The 21,238-nt window shown below is 34.8% G+C and overlaps 2 protein-coding genes across 3 annotated transcripts in view; one reads left to right on the top strand and one right to left on the bottom strand.

Moving 5' to 3' along the window:
• The window catches only part of stk39 (serine threonine kinase 39), a 51,478-nt gene extending 50,571 nt beyond the window's left edge, over positions 1-907 (bottom strand). For both annotated transcript variants that reach the window (XM_052606614.1, XM_052606613.1), the window contains exon 1: positions 652-907. In XM_052606614.1, coding sequence (XP_052462574.1) covers positions 652-757 — 106 coding nt within the window. In that variant the 5' untranslated portion in view covers positions 758-907. The remainder of the gene's footprint in view (positions 1-651) is intronic.
• Positions 908-3,158: 2,251 nt separating this feature from the next.
• Positions 3,159-21,238, top strand: part of cers6 (ceramide synthase 6) — a 34,677-nt gene continuing 16,597 nt past the window's right edge. The window contains exons 1-4 of the mRNA XM_052606616.1: positions 3,159-3,538; positions 6,279-6,384; positions 10,039-10,169; positions 18,837-18,894. Of these exons, the coding sequence (XP_052462576.1) occupies positions 3,369-3,538; positions 6,279-6,384; positions 10,039-10,169; positions 18,837-18,894 (465 nt within the window). The 5' untranslated portion in view covers positions 3,159-3,368. The remainder of the gene's footprint in view (positions 3,539-6,278; positions 6,385-10,038; positions 10,170-18,836; positions 18,895-21,238) is intronic.

The raw sequence follows: 21,238 nt of genomic DNA on the forward strand, positions 1-21,238 counted from the left end.
GTAGACTATATGAGATGTGTCACTGTAGTTCAGCTTCTTAAAACTGCACTTCATTTCTTTGTCAAGAACTTTTTGAATTATCAAAAAAAAGACTGAATGCAGTTTTAAGAAATGAGAGGTGCTCGATCTGAGCAGCAGGGGGCGTCGTGAGACGAGCTCAAACTCATCGCATGCAGCAGATGACACCTCTGTCTGAATCTCACACACAGTGCAAGTGTTGATAAGATCAGAATATTAATATCTTAAAATATGTCACATCATAATAATGACTCGTGTTATCACTGATATAAGTGTTTTGTTAAATATCCGCCATGCTGCGCAATGCATCAACTTCAAACCCCTGAAACTTGGTTGCACTTTTTAATCAAATACCCTTCCCTGTGTATAATAACGGCAGCTTTACTGTAAGCGTCACAGTAGCCTGATGTCTCACTGGACACGTGCTATTTATTATAAGGCATCGTCGCTCATCGCACGCGCGCTGTCATGACATCTTATAGCTCCGAAACATATGATAGGAAGCTTCACTTGTCACATCCGCATTGCATTACTGTCATCGGCCGGTGCATATGGAAAAAAAAAGCCGGTAGGCCCAAACCAAAGCAACAAACTACAGCCAATGACGGGCTCAAATCCATCTGCAATACCCACCGATCACCTCCTGGAGCTCGTACGCCTCCTTGACAATGGGCCAGCTGCTGGTGAGCGCCGGCTGCGGGGTTTGGACGGCCGCAGGGGGGTCGCTCTGCTCCGCCATGATGCTGCTGAGAGAGTCGCTCTCACTGGCTCACCTCGGCTCACCTCACCGCTGCTGCTGCTGCTGCTGGATCACTGCCGCCTGTGATGATCAACACATCCGGAGAGACACTTCGCGAATCCTACTACAGCTAGGGCTTAGCTCATGAATATTCATCTCGGCGCGCTGATATCACTACAGCGTAGCGCGTGAATATTAAGTAGCTTATGAATATAAAGTTAACCGCGGTGACGTAGTTTAGTGACTTACGTTGGCGCGTTTGACAGTTTCATTAATTTTTTAATTTGCTTTTATATTATGTAGTTTAATTTATTCATTTTTATTTGTATTCATTCATTCGTTCATTTATTCAAGTAAACCTATTTTGAACCCCACCTTTATTATTTTTTTTACTATTGAGTTATCATCTTTCGACTTGCTTTTCGGTCATATTTCTGTTTACAACATTCCCAGCTTTCAGCTGTGTTTTGAAAATGTTTTTCTTTTCGGCTTATTCCACGTATTACATATCTTAGGGAATATTATTTAATTGCTGCTCTGCTATGAGCTAATTTAGTACACACTTCTGAAGTTCAACAATGTCTAAAAAAAACCATTTTAACATTGCTGTGCATTTTGTAAATATTTGTAAAGATTGTAATGTTTTGAATAACTTTTTTCAATTTTCATGGTTTATTTATTTATTTTGTGTACACATTATATGTATGTGTGTGTGTGTGTGTGTGTGTGTGTGTGTGTGTGTGTGTGTGTGTGTGTGTGTGTGAATTAAATTTGTTGTTGTTGTTTTTTTTTTTTTTTTTTTTTTTTGCACTATATGGTTCAGTAACGTTAGGTAATTAATATTCGTAACCTTAGTATGAGTTTAACAATAAAAAGTTTCCCTATTTCATTGGGTTGTGTTTATTTATTTATTTATTTTTAAAATGTGAAGTCTGAGTTGAGTTCACTGTTATGAAGGAATTTTAAGATGAATCAATCTCTCCAGCCTTCATGACTGATGATCTATTATGTATATAGTTTACGATATAATCTCTATTTGGATTCACCTCTGTAAAACCCATAGGTAAAACCTGGATGAAGTAAAAACAGAGAGAGCAGCCTGCAGTAGCTTTATGTCGCCCAGCAGGTGGAGCAATTTCATAAGATTTGACAGCTCAAGCGACTATGAAAGGTGGCTCTGTGTAGTTCGTCCTGTGCTTTTATTTTGATGAGTGACTTTTATTTATTGAGAGGAGTAAACGAATACAACAAAAATTGCTTGAGTACAAAGAAACACACACTCACACACACACACACACACACACACACACACACACACACACATATATATATATATATATATATATATATATATATATATATATATATATATATATATATATATATATATATATATATATATATATATATATATATATATATATATGTATAAGAAGCCCATGGAATAAGTAACTGCATTTATGTAAAAAAAAAAAAAAAAAAAAGGATAAGGACTAATGTTTCAGATTACAGACAAATCGGAAAAAAATATAATTCATATGTTTGTGCTTTAGGAAGTTATAATATGAAGCTATAGCCTACATAATAATGTTAGCTCTAAACTGCTGGATAATGCAAGTTTGGTAAAATAGAAATTTGATCCAAAAGTCCTGGGGTAAGTTGAGCCAGTGGCCCACCCTTTCTTATGATTATAATGTTTAACTTAAAATTTTTAATTGTACTGTAATTCTACATCATAGCCTACTTCGTTCATTTTAAACATTTTTGATTTTGTTCTTTGTTTTGAACTTGGAAACTGAAAATTTGAAGTAGACGCTGTCTATGATATTTGCCCATTGAAGTTTTTAGGAAAATTGTATTTCCCTGCAACAATTGTAAGTGGGAGGTTAAGTTCAATTAGCCCAGTTTTGTGAGGTCAGTTGCAGTGTTTTTTTTTTTTTTAATTCTTCAACTGTAACTTTATTTTGCTCTGAAATTTTTAATGAAAAATAGAAATGCTTTCAAAGTTGTGAACTGTATCTTTAAATAAAACTTTTCAGAAGTCATCCGTCAATCCATTCCATTATCCAAACCACTTTGTCCTTATTAGGGTCGTGGGGGGCTGCATCCTAACCCAGCATCTTGAACCACAGGCGAGGAAACCCCTGGATGGAGGGCCAGTCCACCACAAGTGCACACATTTAGATTTTAAGAAGTATTTTGATTGAATGTTTCTCCCTTTGATATAGCATAAGGTGAAAATGTAAAGTTATAATCAATTGCACAGTTTAACTCCTTGTGGCTCAACTTGCCCTCTCCATGTTTGTCTATTTGTTGAAAATAATGACAGAAGAATATTCATTTCTGCCTGAACTGTTCCTTTAAGCGACGCTTTTATGATTGACATGCGCATTGACCAATCAGCGCCGCGGAGGCGGGGCGCGTCGGACACGTTCTACTTCCCTACATTGGAGAAAAAGGGGACTCGCAACCCGAACGGGCGGTGCAAGACCCGATTCCATCATCACCAACATCATCATCCTCATCATTATCATCACACTGGACCTGCAAAGATCAGCCGTGAGAGAGCGTCGGCCATTGACTGCACATCAAGACTTCAGATCCGCTAGAGATGGCAGGGATCCTGGCGTGGTTCTGGAACGAGAGGTTCTGGCTCCCGCACAACGTCACCTGGGCTGACCTGAAAAACACAGACGAGTCCACCTTTCCACAAGCCGAGGATCTGTACCTGGCGTGTCCTTTAGCATTCTGCATGTTTATGATCCGACTGGTCTTTGAGAGGTACGTCCAGTGTCACATCTTCATCATCATCATCATCATCATCATCATCAGTGCCGGTGCTGATCATGATGATGATGGTGATGATGATGGGACAGGTTTGTGTCGCTTCTCGTTGTAAACTGAATGCTTGCATGAATTAGGACAATGACAGGAACCCAGTATGGCCCATCTCTTCTGGAATAATAATAGTGATAAAAGTAGGTCAGTGCCTTTCTTTGTAGTGAAGATGATTCTTAGGTGTGCAATCTATTTCTGTTTTTGTAACTGAATGCTTTTATATAACACATCTAAAGTTTGAGAATCTTCACTTATTCCCAACACTGGGGCATGTTGTCATACGACTGTATGGGGTAAGTTGTCACAAAGGGAACTTGTCATTTTCAACACACAAAAAAAAAAATGGTTACAAATTACTATGTGATGCATGAAAATGCATTAACCCAATTAAGACAATATTTTAGAAACCCGTCCAAGCTGGTGACTGGTATATGCTTGTATTACTCAGACTTTTGGGTCAACTTGTTTACAAACATTAAAAGAAACATCATGGCCTATATTTTTAAGAGTCTCTTGAACTACATTTTGCTATTCATCACTGCTGAATTCATGAATACGCTGATTATATCGATACAGGAATATTTAATGACTGTGGAGCATGTAAACATATTTCTAGACATATTTCACCTGCTTTGAAATATAGGATTAAAAAACAACAACAAAATAACAGTAGTAATAATAATAATAATATGTCTTAATATTTTTAAAGATGTTTATTATACTCACCGAGGCTGCATTTATTTAATCAAAAATACAGTAAAAAAAAAAAAAAAAGTAATATTGTGAAAATGAGTACAAATGTTTTATTTTCTTTTTTCAGAATTATTTGATGAATAAAAAGTACAAAATATATTTTTAAAATATTATTATATATTACATATATATTAAATATTATATATATATATATATATATATATATATATATATATTTATATATATATATATATATATATATTACAAATGTATTGTTTAATAAGTTTAATGCAACCTTGCTGAATAAATATATACATTTCTTAAAAAAATGTGTTTATACAATATATATAAGTAAATATAATCATACTCATAGTTTTTGTCCAATCATGATATGTCAGCTCGTATATTGAATGTATATTATTTGCGATTTTAACATAATTTTCTACATTTTTAAGCAGGTGCTGTTAGTAGCTAGTAACACCAAAAAACAATTATAGCATGTCTTGTAGAAAATAAAATAATCTTATATTTCTGTCTTGACTGTGGTAACAATTTAATAGATGAAGCTGTTTTTGTTTTTTTTAGTTTTTGCAGTGTCCATACATTTTTTCAATGGTGTGATATTTGTTAATATATTGTATTTCTATTAAATGATGGACACATTATTTTTGCACCTGATGTTGTTGACTCATATTAAGTGATGTAGAAAAATGAAAGTGGGAAATGCACCAAAACCTCAGTGTTGTTTTTTTTTTCTCAGTTCAAAACCAGTGTTAGGTTTGCAACCAGCAAACAAAAGCACTACTAGAGAAACAAGCTTTTGTGCATTTGGACTAGTTACTGACATACAGTACAGTAAAGCCTCTTCACCATGTGACAACTAGCCCCGGTCTCCTCTATAGTGCAGTCGTATGCTTGAGATTAGTTGATAAAACCAGTCATTGTGCACATGATATCAACAGTAAATCATGCTTTTCAGTGAGTTATGGACCAGCCGAAACCTTTGGATCTGACTTTACATATAGCTAAACTTGTGAACAATAATAAAAAGCCATCAGCGTCTAACCCAGATTTCTTGATAAGAGCCCTCGTGGTCTTCACTGTGGCTTGTAAGGACACATAATCTGAAGTACAAACATCCTCTTCCATCCTCCTGCGTTGCACAATTTTTTATGGTGAGCAACAGCCCATTTATGGCATTTCAGCCCCACAAAAGCAAACAGTGCGCAGGCCGCAAATCAGTCGGGCCACCCATAACCTTATCACAGCTCTTCAGCTCTGTAGAAGAATCATTTCTAGAGCACTTTCTGCACTCAATTACATTTCCATCATGTTAATTGCATGAGATTATTAATTAAGTGACAAAAGCTTATTAAAACTCTCTGCTGTCACATCCATTTCCATAATTGTGACATCTTACTTTCCATGCTCAGACTTAGAGACAAGTTTTCAGCTTTCTTGCATATATGTGTGTGTGTGTGTGTGTCAAATATGCACTATTGCTGTGTTTTATTTGAAATATTTACGAAATTGTCAGGCATCATTTCAGAAGTTAGGGAAAAATGTAAACCGTGCAAAGAAAATCATATGATTCGTTCACATTATTGATATTGTGATAAAAGATAACCAAACAGGGCGAATATTTAGATTAAGATGAGGAAATGAAAATGTTCTGCATACTGTAGCAGCGGTGACTCGTGACATGTTTCTTCTTTTTAACGTTCTCATTATCAGATCAACTATACAGAATCACATTAGCATGACAACACCTACTGTACTGCAGTCGCTGTTTATTTCCTGATGCACACATGTTTCTCAGACCTGCGCTAAAGATAAAATGCTTGTCTGTGAAGATTTCGCAAGATTTCTTTAGCTGCACGCTGAGGTTTTACCTTTGAATATTAATTTTTAATGCAGCCTGTCAGTTAGCAGGCATTGGTATTAGAAGATCTAAATCTAATAAAGCGTTCTTTGTTATTGGTTGTTGTAGGTTCATTGCGAGGCCATGTGCACTAGGTCTGAAGATCCAAGCCAACGGGCCGCTGAAGGCTCAGCCCAACGCCATTCTGGAGAAAGTCTTCACTGCCATCACCAAGGTACAGAGCATGTTTCATACCACAGTTCAGGAGGATTTATTGCTTCAGAAGGCTGAGAAAACCACTACAACACAGTTCTGAGTGGTTTACTGCTATTATAAAAAGGCAGTTTGGTTAAAATTGGGTCATCACAAAAATATTCAGTAGGCCCGTTTCTGCTGTGCTGAATAGATATGTGACCCTGGACCTGATATTTATACATCATCTGAATAAATAAGCTTTCCTCTGATGTGTGGTTTGTGAGGATCGGACAATATTTGAAAATTTGCAACAAAAAAAAAAATCTAAATATTAAGAAAATCACCTTTGAAGTTGTCCGAATGAAGTTCTTAGCCATGCATGTTACTAATCAAATATTAAGTTTTGATATATTTACAGTTGGAAATTTACTAAATATCTTTATTTAATACCCTTATGATTTTTGGCATTAAACAAAAATCAATGATTTTGACCCATACAGTGTTTTTTCTTTGACTGTTGCTACAAATATACCCCAGCGACGTAAGAGTCACATATGTGCATTTAACAGTTAAATATTAATCTAAATATTAACACATTAAATCAAGACAACACCTTCAAGTATTTCACGGTTAAATTATTGCTATTAATTTCTGAATTATTATTATTTTCCCTTGTGCATCAATTTAAGTTAAATGTCCTTACAGGATTAAAATGACTTTCAAAAATGTTCCTAAAAATATTTTTCTTGCTTTCACTCACTTTTTTTTATTTTATTTTATTGACCAATATCACTTATATTCATAACTACCAAAAAATTTTATTAATATTCAGGATTTTAACCCTTTAAATGATAATGTGTTTACATAATGCCACTGCCTTTTATGAAGTAATTTATATTATTATTTTTTTTTTTTGGGGGGGGGGGGGGGGATTACTGCAGTCCTGGGTAATTAGAAACAAACTTTTGATGCATAATTTTTTTTGTGCAGGGTCAGATTTTAATAAATACATACAATTCTCCATACACACAAACCACACTCAGATGCCCATACCATCACGCCCACACAATTACATTTACATCATTTCATCTGGTCTTTTTTCAGCAGGAACAGAAAAATAATAATAATAATAATAATTCAATCCAAAGGTCAGTCCTTAGAGAAACGGTGCCATCATGAGGAAAATAGTCATTTTAAGTGTTAAAAGTAGTACAAATTTTGATTGCTAAATATTAAAAACACCAGATAGACATGTAATAAATGTTACAAAATGAGATTTTCACTAGTCTGTAATTTAAATTAGCTGAAATTGTTCCTTCTACATTTTAGGTTAAAATGTCTTATTGAGCTACCAAAGTTATCCATCCGAGAGAAACGAGTATTTTATCTTGCCAGAATTGTTATTTATTTATACTATTGGCATAATTGACAGAGACAGGTCTTTTAAGCTGCATTTATGAGGCATAATGATCTGATATTTTGATACTTATCCATTTTGTATCCTGCCTGTTTAAGTGGCATTTAAAGGGACAGTTCACCCAAACTTCTCTCACCCTCGTGATGTTCCTGATGTCTTTGTTGTCTCCAGTTTTTTAGTTACTATCACCTCCACTGAGTTGAATCAGTATATAATTGTGAGTTTATCTCAAATCAAATGTAAGTGCTCTCACTGAGTTGAATCCACAGCGTGAGCTTCTGAACTAAAGCAGAGCAGAGGTTTCCGTGTAAGAGAAGAAGAATGGTTCATCTTTCTGAGCGTGCTCTTGATGATGACGGCAGTGATGGTGGATTGACGGTTCGGCTGATCGCAGTCTTGGAGCGATAGCGTGGCTCTTTGACGTCTGTGGCTTTATCAGAGCTCATGTGCGCTGACGCACCGACACTATTTTTAGTCAGTTTCCTTGACAAACGTTCAGATTCTCAAATGCACGACATCCAGGCACACGTGAGGAATAAAAAGACAATTCCAGCCTGAAACGGAGCGATGTAGAGACAAAGAGAGACCTCAGGGCGAAACTCATCTAGCTGTCTAATTGGAAACTGATTGAGTTTGGATGAAACCCATTACTGATACACATCAGTTTTGGGGTGGTTATTTTTTTATTATAAAAACAGTAGATGTTTATTGAGAGAAAAGGCATTTTCTATTCTCAGCCTTTCATCAGAAAAAACGATTGTTTTGGCCTTGTATCAACCTAAAGAGATTTATTTTGCAGTAATGGCCATATATTACCCCACTTTAAAAAAGAATTGAAAAAAATCTAAATCAGATATTTTATTAATCATAATAAGATGAGATTTTGTACAGCTAAGTTTTATCTACCAATAAAAAAGGACTAAAAAAATAGTGTCTCTTAATATTATTTCATGGACTTGCGCTAACATTAACTAACAGTAAATAGTTGCATTTTTATTAACTTAATTAGTAAATTCAATAATTTGTGTATTGCTTATTGTTAGTTTGTATAACTAGCATTAATATTACATTATATATTATTAACATTGTAAACCTTGTATAAAAGTATATGTAAAATATTTGATTGCTAAATGCTACGGTGACCAATCATAATTCAAGTATAAAGCCTCAAACATATATTCTGTGCCTAAAACTTGACTAGTAGTGGGGGATTTTGATTCAGCCCACTGACTGAATCTTTTGATTCTTTTACCAAATGACTCTTTCTGATAGTTAATGAATCATTCAGTCAACAGCATTGTTCTGAGTCGTAACCAGCCAATTATTCTGCATTATTATTCATTCAACATATCTACAACAGGTCTTTTTAGCATTTCTTCACAAATGTCAACAGAGAAGACCCCCCCCCCAACCCTTTATTTTATCAAGCTATAAATACCAAATAAATAAATAATGATTTTTCAGTAATGTCCTTCAATAGTGCTTCACTATCAGAAAAAAAGGTTACTAAAGCTGTCACTGGGGCAGAAAGCTTTTCAGAAAGCTACACACACACACACACACACATATATACACACCATTTAATTTCTAATATGTGCTTTGTAGTAACTAATATATACCTTTAAGGTACTTATATACACCCTTTTAGGGTAAATAAGATGCACCTTTTAAAAAGATTCTGACCCAGTGAAAGCTTTTGTACCAGTTTTTTACGCATAGTCTCGAATAATTATTGAGCTATTTACATCATTCTAATTGTGTATAATCAACAGCCATTTATACAGATTCCTAAATTGTGCATTATGCATTTTGCACACCTGTTTTTGTGCCGAACTCTAGTTTTGTTTTCCTAACTCTCCTTGAATAAAATTGCACGTGAACTAAATGAATGTATACCAACTTTTGTTCGGTCATTGATGGTCGGCCGATCCAGAGTTCAGAGAGGTTCAGTTTGCTTGAAAAATCAATGAAACGTGTCTAGAAAGAAGGGAATCACGAATGAGTCCAAGGAAGTTTCTATGAATGCTTTGTTCAGTTGAAAGATTTGTTCATTCACAATGGAAACCCCACTACTCAAGACATTACAGCATGCTGCGCAGCATGCATGAGTCTCGCTGGCTCGTTCTGGAAGTGCAGATGGCTTTTTAAAGACAATGGTTTTAAATGTGTATAGAGTGAATTTTTTCAAGCTGTTAAATCCACATGCAGCCGTTTCGTTTGTGCTCTATCTGCGATGGATCTCTGCAGTGACACGCTTCTGTCTGCTGTGTCTTTCAGCACCCCGATGAGAAGAGGTTAGAGGGTCTGTCCAAGCAGCTGGACTGGGACGTGAGGACCATCCAGCGCTGGTTCAGACAACGACGCAACCAGGAGAAACCCAGCACACTGGCGCGCTTCTGCGAGAGCATGTGAGAATCTGCTTGGTTTTGTCAGTCCAACAGTAGGGACATTTTAAATGCATTAAAAAGTTTACTTTCCTGATATTTCCTGATATTCCTTTGTGAAACAGTAAAGTAGAATGATTTACTTTTATCCATCGGAAATTGATTGGATGCTGAAAAGTGGATGATATTACATATTAAAACGAATCATGTGGTTGAAAGGGCAGGGGTTGAAAGGTAAGGAAAGTCATATGAGAGATGCAAGTTATTATATTTTGATAAAGTATTATGGAGATATTTGTTTTCTTTGGAATAATGTGCAATGATGAATCATTCACCATAAGGAGCATTTATTAAAAACAATACTGTTCAAGAGTTTGGGGTCAGTAATATAAAAAAAAAAAAAAGTTGTCGAGGGTGTGTTTATTTCATTAAAAAGAAATGCAAGTTAAAATAATTGTTTTATATGTGAATATGTTTTAAAATGTAATTTCTTCCAATGATCAAAACTCAGAAATGATTCTCATAAGCTGATTTGCTACTCAAGAAATGTTCAATATTATCAAAAACAGTTATATTTCGTGGAAGCTTTTTTTCATGATTCTTCGATGACTAGAAAGTTCAGAAGTATAGCGTTTATTTGAAAATAGAAAAAATTCTATAATTATATTCAATACTGAATTTACTGTCACTTTTGATCAATTTAATGCATCTTTATTGAATAGAACTATTAATTTGTAAAAAAAAAATATATATATATATATATATTATTATTCCAACCTCAAACTTTTGACCAATACTGTGTATACTGTCGATTCTGATTTCACGTTAACCTGAGGTGAGCTTTTTTCTCCGATCTCATCTGGTTTGTGTGGTTCGCTGTGGGTTTCTGGCTGAGGGAAGTGTGTCTGCACTATATAGGTGTGTTATTGTGTACCAGTGTTCACTAGTTAGGCAGCATCAGAGCAAGTAAGCCCCAGTCTATTCTGGTTTGTCTTTCTTTACCTCTCAAGCTCTCTCTCTCTTATCTCTCCATGTTGTTGCCTGTCTTTGCTCATCCTGTCCACAGCATCTCCATACTTGTCCTCCGCTGCTTTATCTTTATCATGCTTTCCACAGTCTTATTCAACATGATTTCAGAGGAATATTTCACCAGTACCAGTCCTATGCAGTATCATGTCACAGCATAGATTTGAGCTACGCTAAACATCAGCAGCGCTCGCCGTTGCTCGTGTCGCCGTAAAGTGGCAACTTAATGACTTCCAGTCACTTTGGTGACACAGCTGGTGTATGTGTAATGCATTTGTAACCTCAGCAGTGGGATTCGTCAGTGACACCGCTCTGTTGGTTTGTCTGAAAAGCCCCAGAGGTTATGGAGATCATCTGATCAGAGATGAAGCATGACACTGTGCCAGAGATCACCGAACACGCTCACGTTTGAGTGTTGCCTAATGAGAACCACCAAATGATGCCTTTCTCTCAGAGAATAATGGAGCGACTCTGATTTTTGATGTAGGCAGTTTGGAGAGCCTTTTTGTTGGCCTTTAAGGCTGTACAATTTGGGGAAAAAATCAGATTGCCGTATTTCAGATAAAGATTATTATTTTTAAGTGAAGTGATTTAAAAAAAAAAGATAAATAAGGTATTATTTTTTTATTTCAGGTTTGCTGTGCTTGTTTGTATGGCTGCACAATTTGGCAAAAAAAAAATTATAATAATTTTTTAAAGATAAATATATATATATATATATATATTAAGATAACTAAATAATAATAATAAAAGTAATGATTAAAAAATATATTATAATATTAAAAATATTATTATATACTAATTATTATTATTATTATTATTAATATTATTATTATTATTATTATTATTATTTAGTTATCTTAATTTGTAATTTTTTGCAATTAAATTGCATATGCAATTTAAAATGTCTTCAATTTTTTTTAATGTCTTCATTTGTTTTACTGATTATGTAAGTCATAGAATAATTTCTATAATTATTACTATTAATTATCAAATCTGAATTAATATTTTTTTTTTTTTTTACATTGATTATGTATCAAATTAAACCAATTATAAAACCACTGTCAAAGTTTTTCTTACTCTTGATATTGTAATATTACAGTTGTATTATATTGTACAACTGTAAAATTACAATACTGTCTTAATATTTAGATGGAGAATGGGTCTTTTGCTTTCTGTACTATAGTTTTATATTATTACTGTAGTTTAGTATTATTACTACACTAACAGACAGTTTAGGTTTTGGATGCTGAATGGTTAGTACAAACACACTGGGATGCACCAGAGATGCAAAGATACACTAGTATGTAGTCCTCAATCCAGGCGGTCTGCACTACACTGTAGACTACATCAAAACCAGAAAGCGACATTCTTATATTTCCTGAAATTCCCATCTTTGGATGAGACTGGAAGTGCAGCATGATTCCGCTCATCTCAGGCTTAGCATCAACCAACACAAGGCCCTTAAAAAATGCATCTGTGAGGCATCTGGCAGATTTCATACAGCTCACTGACAAAATACTGAACTGAAACACATAAAGTGACCACACAATCAGTGGAAACGTTCAAGTCAAACAGTGTTTCTATGGAGACTGAAACTATTCCTTGTTCTCTGTGGGTGTGGAATAATCCACTCTCTCTATGAGAAAGACGATCAAAAAAACCCTGTTGCGTAAAGTCAGTCGAGGTTACACCACTAACAAGAGTCTGTGCTGTACATGAGCCAATGTTTCTTCTCCTTGTGCCAAAAAAGAAACAGAAACCAGGACAAATGCAACAGACATTTTGGTGTGAAGATGTCCTCTTAAATACAAAACTGACAGAATTAGGCTTTGTTCATATTAGAATACTAGTTACAATTCCTCCAATATATGCTTTTATATAACTGACTAAAGTTAAGACCAGTCTTAAAGAAAAAAAATAGATGACTAACTTGTAAGACTAGTCGAAGCAGTTTATACAACCAGTCACCAAAACTGTAATAAGTATTTATAATTTATATATTTTTATATTATAATTATTATCATGCATATATTATTTATTAATATAGCTATTATTATTAATATAACACTCATGTTTTTATTTAAACATTTAAAAATATTTTTATTAAGTATTAGTAATAATAATTATTATTATTATTATTTGTAGGGCTGCACTAATTATATATCAATATGACTATATAATACTACTAATAATGATGATAAATATTTTTTATTCATTTGCTGTGCTTATGTGATTGTAGTTTATTAGTATTAATATATTATATGGTCCTATTGATATATAATTAGTGCAGCCCTACAAATAATAATAATAATAATTGTTGTTGTTGGTGGATTGGATTTTTTTTAAATCTGCTCAAATGCTTATTTCTCTCTCTTTTCCTATCCACCCTGACTCATGTTTAACTAACCTGTTTTCAAGTAAATGACTCCTGCTGGTTTGTTTTTACTCTGGATCCAGAATAAAGCTCAATGTTGCAGCATGTATTGCTGGGACCCCGAACAGCAGAAAGTGCCTCAGTTGATTATTTCCCCACTGCAGTTTAACAAAGGCCTAACTGTGCTCAAAAGCCTTCATTAGCCCAACAGTATCTTTCTTTCTCTCAGCCGTTGATTATGAAGAAGCATGTGTGAAAGGTGCTGTAAACAAGATCTGGTGTTTCCTTCGCTCCATGGTCCGTCTCAGTCCTCCAGAATGGCCTCAGAGGCCTGTCAGACAACATCAGTGATTGGAGAACAGAGCATCTCTCTCTCTCTATGACGAGGAGACTCGGAGAGAATAGGTGTATCTGCTCTTTCTGGAAGGTCTTTCGAGGTCAGTCTTCAGCTGAAGCCCAGCGGCCCAGATTTTCTGTCTGGTGCTTTCAGTACAGCAGCTGAAAGCAAGGCGTCCAAAGCTTCTCAAATAATGACCTGAGAAACACACTGAAAAATGCATTGCTTTCCTCCAATTAGGACCGAGTGCTAGAGCTTGTATTATCCTTATATTATTTCAGCCTTATGGAAATATCATTTCAACCATTTGAATGTACAGCAAAGTAGATTCAAAATGTTTAATGCAAGAAGTAAAACTACTAAATAAAAATAACCAAGACTTGTTTTTTGACACTTCGTGTTTTATATTTTTTGTATATATATAAAATGCAATTAAATTAAAGATTAAATTAAATTTATGCATTTAGCAGACGCTTTTATCCAAAGTGACTTACAGTGCATTCAGGCTATCAATTTTTACATATCATGTGTTCCCGGGGAATCGAACCCCCAACCTTGTGCTTGCTTGCTTGCGCAGTGCTCTACCAGTTGAGCTACAGGAACACCAATAGGGAACACAATTAGGTTTTCAAATTCATCAAACTCATTAATTCATTATCATTATTAAAAATAAAATAAGGATTGTGATTCCCTTAAAGGGTTAGTTCATTCAAAAATCAAAATTATGTCATTAATGACTCCAAATCCGTAAAACCTCCGTTCATCTTCGGAACACAGTCTAAGATATTTTAGATTTAGTCTGAGAGCTCTCAGTCCCTCCATTGAAGCTGTGTGTACGGTATACTGTCCATGTCCTGAAAGGTAAGAAAAACATTATCAAAGTAGTCCATGTGACAACAGAGGGTCCGTTAGAATTTGTTGAAGCATCGAAAATACATTTTGGTCCAAAAATAGCAAAAATATGACTTTATTCAGCAATGTCTTCTCTTCCTGGTCTGATGTGAGAGAGTTCAAAACACAACAGTTTGTAATATCCGGTTCGCGAACGAATCACTTGATGTAACCGGATCTTCTTGAACCATTTCACCAAATCGAACTGAATCGTTTGAAACGGCTCGCGTCTCTAATACGCATTAATCCACAAATTACTTAACTTATTCATTTTTTTTAAATGGCTGACACTCCCTCTGAGTTAAAACAAACCAATATCCCAGAGTTCATTTACTCAGACAGTACACTGACTGAACTGCTGTGAAGAGAGAACTGAAGATGAACACCGAGCTGAGCCAGATAATGAACAAAAGACTGACTCGTTCACGAGTGAAGAACTATTTCTTTCAGACGTGTCCGATTCGTGAACCGAGGAGCTGATGATACTGCGCATGTGTGATTCAGCGTGAAGCAGACCAACACACAGAGCGTCTGAACTGAACTGATTCTTTTGGTGATTGATTCTGAACTGATTCTGTGCTAGTGTTATGGGCGCAGGTAAACAGAAGGCTTGAATCAAGGGCAATCATCGCAAATGACGCCATTACGTCGAGCGCAAAAGAACCGGTGAACCATTTTCTTCAACCGGTTTATTGAATCGAACTGAATTGAACTTCAATGCTGAATAAAGTCATAGTTTTTATTTTATTTACATAATTTAGGTTTTTGGGTGAATTAACCCTTTAACTGAAGTCGGATCAGAATCATGAGGTGCCCTAAAGATTCCCAATTAAAGAGGGCCTGAAAGTTCAGGAAGTAAAATCTGATGGTATCTTGCAGTTTTTCACTAGTACTTTGCAGTTTTGTGTGCACCGTGCGTCAGACAGTCAGTGAATGTTACTGTGAGTGAGTGAGTGAGTGAGTGAGTGTCCGCCTGCAGTGAAGCTCAGCCTTAAAGGAAGGAACCGCAATTGATGTTGTTTTCATTTCTCATGCAGAGTGACAGGGAGTTCTGTCTGTGTCGATATCAAAGCAGTAATTAATGTAGTATATCACATGGTAAACCCCAGAGGGCTGGACGAGCGCAGTTAGTCGGTCTGTGGTAGGTGTCTGAGTTTCGCAATTCAGTTTGATTCATTTGAACAGTTAAATCTTGCACTCCTGCGTGATTTCTTTTCATGCTTTTTTGAGTTCAATAATATCGCAATACGACAGAAAACAAATGGTAGGATTTTTCCATGGACTTTTGGATTATTACCAAAAATAAGACCAAGAAAAGTTTATGATTCTGGCATGTTTTGTTCATCAAGATAATCTTCAAGAGTGTGATTATTACCACAATGAGTTTATCTGTTCAGTGTGATGATGTTTTATGGTCCGGAAAACCTCTAGTCCCATTTGAACACTTGTTAGCAACCGCCTTCGTCAAGACGAGTAGGGTATGTCTTCCTTTTGTCCACGCACGTCCTGGTTGAATTTCTAAATAGCCTAAAATGTCCAGGTTTTAGCTTTGTTTTCATACTTGCGAAATGTAATACCTGAAAAGCAGTTTGACCAATAGCGTGCAGGTATCTAACATAATCGACCAATCACAGCATCCAAGAGAGTGGGATCTGTGCACTCTCAGAAAAAAGGTACAGATGCTGTCACTGTGCTGGAATCCTTTCAAAACTTACTAATAAATACCATAATAAATAATGAATAACAAATAATAAATTCCATTTAAGGACTAATATGCACCTTTTAGGGTAAATAAGGTACAAAAGTTTAGTTTATAAAAAATGTACCACCCCAGTGACAGCTTTTGTACCTTTTTTTCTGAGAGTGTAGAGAACAGTCAATGCAATGCATAAAACAGGCATTTTAGACAATTTAGAAATCCCGGTAAATAATCATGAGTTTTAATGGCCTTGTCATCTTTCCTAATAGTACTGGTTTCCAAACAATAGATGTCCAACAGATGTTACGCAGCACGATACTGGAAATTTACAATATTGAAAAGACGCCTTTTTTTTTCTTTTTTCTTTTTACCTCAGTAAGATGCATAGACCACAATTCTGTATTGTCCGCTCACATCCTGCACTCTCAGTGTTTCACATCTACGTTTGTGCATTTGACAAATGCTTTCATCCATTGACATTCAGTGACGGTGTGCGTTTAATTACTTCATGCATTTCCTGGAAATCTGACTCAGGATCTCACCATTGTTAGCATAGTGCTCTAATGTTTGAGCTTCAGTAGTGTTTGCTTTGAATTACATAAACCACCATTTCTCATGCAAAAAAAAAAAAGACAAGAGGACAAAACTGAGACAATCAGCCAAACAGTTTAAAGAGTGGGCTGATTTAGACTCTGAATTCAGCACTCAGTTTTGAGCGTCTTTGCTCCAATTTCAAAATACATGTACTATGAGGTATTAGTGTGTTTAAACTGGATTTCAACACATCAAGTGTTATTTTGTTGTGCATATGTGCTTTAAGGCTATTCCTCAGATCTGCAAAGGCAAGTCGGATTCAATTGAAGGTGGTTCTTGGCCTGAAGTTTAAGAAACACTCCTCTAGTGTTTTCAGACAGACAGAAGTCGAATAAGGGAAAAGGTTACATGAATCAGCACTGGAAAGCCCGATGAGCGTGTGTGTGTGTGCGTGTGTGTGTTTGGTTGTGGTGGAACAACTGGTTTAGGGTGACTCATATAGATGACATGCTGAAAAAATTGGTGCAGTGTTTTAGAGCAGTGCTGTGTTGCTTCAAGACCCAAATTTTACTCTCAACATCAAGCCAATGTGTATAACATGTTCTTAAAATCAAACATTTACATTTTGACTTAATTTAAGATGAATTGAATTGCAAAATTAGCATAGGATTTGTGTTTTTTGATAGTTGGGGTCAGTCAAGGGACAGTAGCATGATTCATCTTAACTCCAGGAATACTGAAGTGAATGAGATAATGGCAGTATAATGTCTGTTTGATTAATACTGTGCATGGCTGTTCTGAACTAATTATAAGTGAGATGTGGCAGGAAAATGTACTGTAAGAAACCCTAGTTTTAATTCCATTTCCAAAGGTACACTAATGTTGAGTTTTTGAAAAAAAAAAAGTCAATTTTGCTTACCATCAAAAATACAGTAAATACTGTACAGTAGTATTGTTAATTAAATATTAAAATATATTTTGTAAAAATGTAATTTATTCCTGTGATGCAAAGCATCATTGCTCCAGTCTTCAGTGTCACATGATCCTTCAGAAATCATTCGATGCAGTCACATAAGTTTTGTTGTATCATCCTCAATTGTTTCCATTTTTGAGACATAAAACTTCATATTCTTACCAATAGTTATAATTTAACATACAGTTTAATAATATTGATATACACTACCAGTAAAATGTGTTTGAACAGTAAGTTTTTTTTAATGTTTTTTAATTATTTTCTCACCAAGCCTGCATTTATTTGATTTAATTAAACATTTTTTACTATTTAAAATAACTGCTTCTGTTTGTATCTATTGTAACATGTAATTTATTTCTGTGATCAAAGTTGAATTTTCAGCATCATCAATCTTCAGTGTCACGTGATCCTTCAGAAATCATTCTAATATGCTGATTTCCTGCTCAAAACTAATTTGAATGTACAGCAAATATACTCAAATACACTCATAATTATTATTATTATGTTGAAAACAGCTAAGCAGAATTTGTTCGGGTTCAGAAGCACAGCATTTATCTGGAACAGAGCGAATGAGATATCAGCCCAAGTCAGCGTCCTATCTTCACTTTCGCCTTTGTTCTGAAGGATGTGCTGTGAAATGTTGTCACGGTCTACAATAGCAGGACATCTTGCACATTGAATTCCTAATCAATTTTGAACTACTTGAGCGTGAAGAGAGGGGTTAACCTGATCGCTGTCTGTGCATGAAAGCAGGCTTTTTTCGTGATGCTTCTGTGTTAAAGTTAGGTTTTAGTGCAGTAATAATGCAAACTGAAATGTTTCTGATTGTGCTGTTCTGTGTGTTTTCTTCACAGGTGGAGGTTCACCTTCTACCTGTACATATTTACGTACGGTGTGCGCTTCCTGAAGAAGGTAAACTATCTGCTTTGACTGAATAATTGATGGTCAGTGTGAAACAGTGCATCTTTTATGATTGACAAGTCAATGCATCCATTATTCTGTCTTGGTGTTTCCATAAAACACTCTTTGGGTTGTTGACAGGATGTTGTCGAGCAGAGAAGCGTTGTTTTTCACAGCTTTATCAAATAGATGCAGTCACAGTTTTTTATTTACTTATTTGGTATCACGAGTACAAAACGCAGCAGCGCTCTGAGAGTTACTCTGCATCTTTCCTGGAGCAGACAAGGTGAAGTTAGAGAGATGTCAGCTCTGACTTGATTCTGATTTTATTCTTTGTGTCGTACCGTGCGGCGACGGCGAGAGACAGCGTCTATAAACTCGCTTTCTCTCTCTCTCTGCCCTTCTTCTCATAAAGCTATTCATAATTCATCAATCTATCCATAATGCAAACATGTTCAGAATAACTGGCTGCATAACTGACTCTTCAATGAAGCAATTAAAGGATAGTTCACACAGAAATAAATATTCTGTCACTGTTTACTCAACCTCTCGTTGTTCCAAACTAGAACTGCACAATATGTCACGAATGGATTTGAATGGAGCTTTCATCATCAATCATTTGCATGTTGTTATGATTTTACTGCATTAATCTGTAAAGATAATGTCGATGCAGCAAGCAGACTGATGATGAGATTATATGTAATACATGTAATCTATCATTTATATTTAAATGTATAAAATATATGTCAAAAGTATTAAAATATATAATAATGTAAATATATAAAACATATTAAAAATAAATATGTTCAATAATTTTACTAATGTATCAAATTACATTATTACTTTTTATTAAATTGTACATATGTATGTGCCATATAAATAGATAGATAGATTATAAAATGTTATATTTTAAATAAAATATATATATATATATATATATATATATATATTTTACATAAAATATTTTTATGATTTTAAAATCTATAAATAATATATAAAGGTATAATAAAATATAACATAATAAAGGTGTAAAATATATAAAGGTAATACATGTAAGGATCAAAAAAAAAAAAATATATATATATATATATATATATATATATATATATATATATATATATATTTAAGAAACACACACACACACACACATATATATATATATATACACACATATATATATATGTGTGTTTCTTATATATATAAGAAACATTTTCTTATAAAGACAAATTGTGTTTATATACACACTATAACTATTGTTCCAAAAGCGAGCATATTAGAGACTCCTGATTATGGTTACCTCATATATATAATATAGTTTATGAATAAATGCATGTATGTAATGCTGTGTGTCTTTGTAAAAACTAGCCGAAAGGTGAACTGCTTGAACTTGTATGACAGTGCACTCTACTGAGTTAATTTGCCTCAGATGGGACACGTTCCTCCTGCTGCTGTTATTAATAGGACCAGGAGTGGAAGTGGGCTGACATAAACCCAAAACAGACCTACAGCTGCTCACACTGGCTGAAGAACTGAAGAACAGGTTCACCTGTTGCTTTCATCTCAGTTAGGAAGAGCAGGCTATGGAGAAATTGGTATTTCAGTCCTTTTGAGATATTCGCAGAGTTACTAGGTCATGTTTTGACTTCATGTTGGAAGCGATGATGAACGTATTTTTAGTCCAGTGCTTGTATATAAGTTTAGTGTTGAACAAGTTCAGAGGCTGTCATGTGTGGATCAACATACTATGTTGTGTATTTATCAGTTTCATTATTAAACATAACCGTAAAATTGATTCAATGAATTTATTGCATTTTTAGAAGAAAAAAAACGAATCATGGACTTATTGCATTTTTGTGGGGGGGTTGTTGGGAGGGGGAATAATAAAATTGTATAATCTTAAAAAATCAAAACCTGGATTTGAATTTTTTATGTTATTATATAACCTAAATATGTTATGTTGAAAGTATGAAACAGAAAATAGTGGTTTTCATATTGCCACTTATTGGTGAAGAAATCACATTTTTACTCAAATTAATCAAAATTGATTTATTGCGTTTTGGAACCAAACTCTTCATATAATGATGGTTTCACTAAAGCATCAGACGTCTGTCCACATGAAATCTCATTCTTGTCTGTGGCCTTTGAGAAAGATGCTGTGAAGTTGCTACTAAGCCCAAAGTTGCACTGGATTGGATCATATATCATTATTCTCGAAGCACAACCGCAGATCTCACAGGAAATCATCAGCTTCACAATAACAGCCTTTGATGCCGACCAACTTTCCTACATAATGATGTGGTTTATCAAAAGTGAATTCAAAGCATTTCGATTACGTAGCTAGCACTACAGAGGATAA

Source organism: Carassius gibelio, chromosome A9 (assembly GCF_023724105.1).
Source record: "Carassius gibelio isolate Cgi1373 ecotype wild population from Czech Republic chromosome A9, carGib1.2-hapl.c, whole genome shotgun sequence".
Classification (NCBI taxonomy): Eukaryota; Metazoa; Chordata; class Actinopteri; order Cypriniformes; family Cyprinidae; genus Carassius; species Carassius gibelio.